The following is a 1,843-nucleotide window of genomic DNA, read 5'->3' as shown; positions in this document are numbered from 1 at the left end:
TTATATGTTTGTTGTTCATTTAGTATAATGAGTGGATTTATATATTAATTTTCATGTTTTCGTTTTAGCTAATTGTAAGATTTGCAACTAGTCTGCAATTCTTTTGCATTTTAATTTTCATTTTGTCATTTAATTATTGTAAATTGTGGTTTGCTGTGTTGGTTATGTGAATTATGTTGTGTAGGTAAATGAACTTGCTTTAATAAGTTTTGAAAATGATTGTAAATTGTTAATGAAAATTAGTTTAAATTATTATCTTTTGCTAAAAAATAAAGTACAATGTGCAGGATCAGTTTTGGATCCGTTTTAGACCCGGATCCGTAGGATCTAACGGATATGGATATGGATCCTGCTTTTCCATACCCGACGGATCCGGATCGGATTCGGATCCAGAATGCAAAAACGGATCTGGATCTGGATTTACTCGGATCCGGTCCAGATCCGACCCGTTGTCATCCCTAGTTACAAGGATATTTTCTGAGATACAAGAAGCATTTAAGGTTCTCATAAGATGTGTGGGAGGTCTGAAGAGTTTAAACAACATCAGTAGTAAGCACCTTGACGTTGCATAAGAAACCGGGATTATTGGAGTTTAGGGAACAGAAGACATAAGACTAAAGGCACAACAAACATATGATTCAATTGCTTTCTTTTCCATGGCTAATATTGAACATACATTGTATACATTATAATTCAATAAATTTTTTTATACTGTATAAAGAAGTTATTCAATTATTGTTGCAAATTAAAAACAAATAAACAATGTTATTAGAAAATCTAAACATCTGCAAACATAATGAAATCACTTTGCACTGCATAGTTGTGCCTGTTCTCAGTCAGTTAGAACTTGGACTGAATGTACTTGATGACATTAGCATCAAGCTGAAAGGCCTTGGAAAGAACATCAACCGAGATAGGTGCTTCAGACCCAAAAACAGCGTTCCCAACAGTGACCACACCTGGGTTCAGGCTACTCAAAGCAGAAAGGGCAAAAGCAGGAGTTTTGCCAACATTGAGCTGAAAGGGAACGAGACCTTGTGGGAAAACAAACACGTCTCCCTTTTTGAGAACCTTGGTAAAGAGCTTGTTTGCACTATTATCCGCTGGGTTAGAGGTAACGAAACCAACGTAAATGGTACCCTCCATCACAGTGAAAACCTCAGTGGCACGGGGGTGTGTATGGGGAGCAACAAGGCCATATGGAGCAAAGTCGAGCCTAGCAAGTGATATGCCAAGGGTGTTGAGTCCTGGCAATTGTGTTACTGCCACTGGAGTAACTGCTGAGCCTAGCTTATTGTTGGTGTTACCAGGTTTGTCAAGCCCATTGGTGAAGAAATCTTCTGCTGTAACTGCCATTGGATTCTTGTAGAATAGCCCATTTACAAACACTGTAGATAATAAATAGCAGAATATAAATCAGTGTTATTGCTTAGAAAAAAAAAACAATTAACTCCTACTTAGATACAAATTGGAATATTATGCAGTTAAACAGGAATTAAATCTTACATGCATTTTTAGGGTCATTTGTGGCAACACAAAAGTCTTGGAGCTGTGAAGGATCGGTGGCAAAGACTACACTAGATGTTAGAGCTAACAAAATTAAGAACGCAATGAATCTGTAAGCTGCCATGGTTTCTGATGTCTGATTTATCGTGTAGTTTCTGCTGTAATGAACTTTTATTTCTTTTGTATGAGTTCGAGCACTTCTAAGTTTTGATGGTTTCTTGCTCGGGAAAGCACCCTTTTTATAGGTTTAGATGGTGGGTTGTTTTGGAGTTGAATTGGTCATATTTCTAGAGCACGTAAATTTGTCAACAAAGATTACCATGTCATGTTAACCAAG

General features: G+C 37.0%; 1 protein-coding gene across 1 annotated transcript; it reads right to left on the bottom strand.

Moving 5' to 3' along the window:
- Positions 1 to 840: 840 nt before the first annotated feature.
- Positions 841 to 1,630, bottom strand: LOC145640794 (putative germin-like protein 2-1). Its single transcript, XM_081692026.1, has 2 exons — positions 1,507 to 1,630; positions 841 to 1,388 (listed from the first exon to the last, which is right to left on the bottom strand). The coding sequence occupies exons 1-2, from the start codon at positions 1,628 to 1,630 to the stop codon at positions 841 to 843; spliced, it is 672 nt and encodes a 223-aa protein (XP_081548152.1).
- Positions 1,631 to 1,843: the final 213 nt, after the last annotated feature.

The sequence above is a fragment of the Chenopodium album genome, chromosome 7, assembly GCF_948465745.1.
Source record: "Chenopodium album chromosome 7, dcCheAlbu1.1, whole genome shotgun sequence".
Lineage (NCBI taxonomy): Eukaryota > Viridiplantae > Streptophyta > Magnoliopsida > Caryophyllales > Amaranthaceae > Chenopodium > Chenopodium album.
Note: the sequence above shows the minus strand (reverse complement) of the source record. Positions and strands in the feature narration are given on the sequence as shown.

Excerpts from the sequence above, each read along its gene's own strand:
- LOC145640794 (XM_081692026.1), bottom strand. The coding sequence starts at position 1,630 with ATGGCAGCTTACAGATTCATTGCGTTCTTAATTTTGTTAGCTCTAACA. Across the intron at positions 1,389-1,506 it reads AAATGACCCTAAAAATGCAT|TGTTTGTAAATGGGCTATTC; the intron begins GTAAGATTTAAT and ends TATTATCTACAG.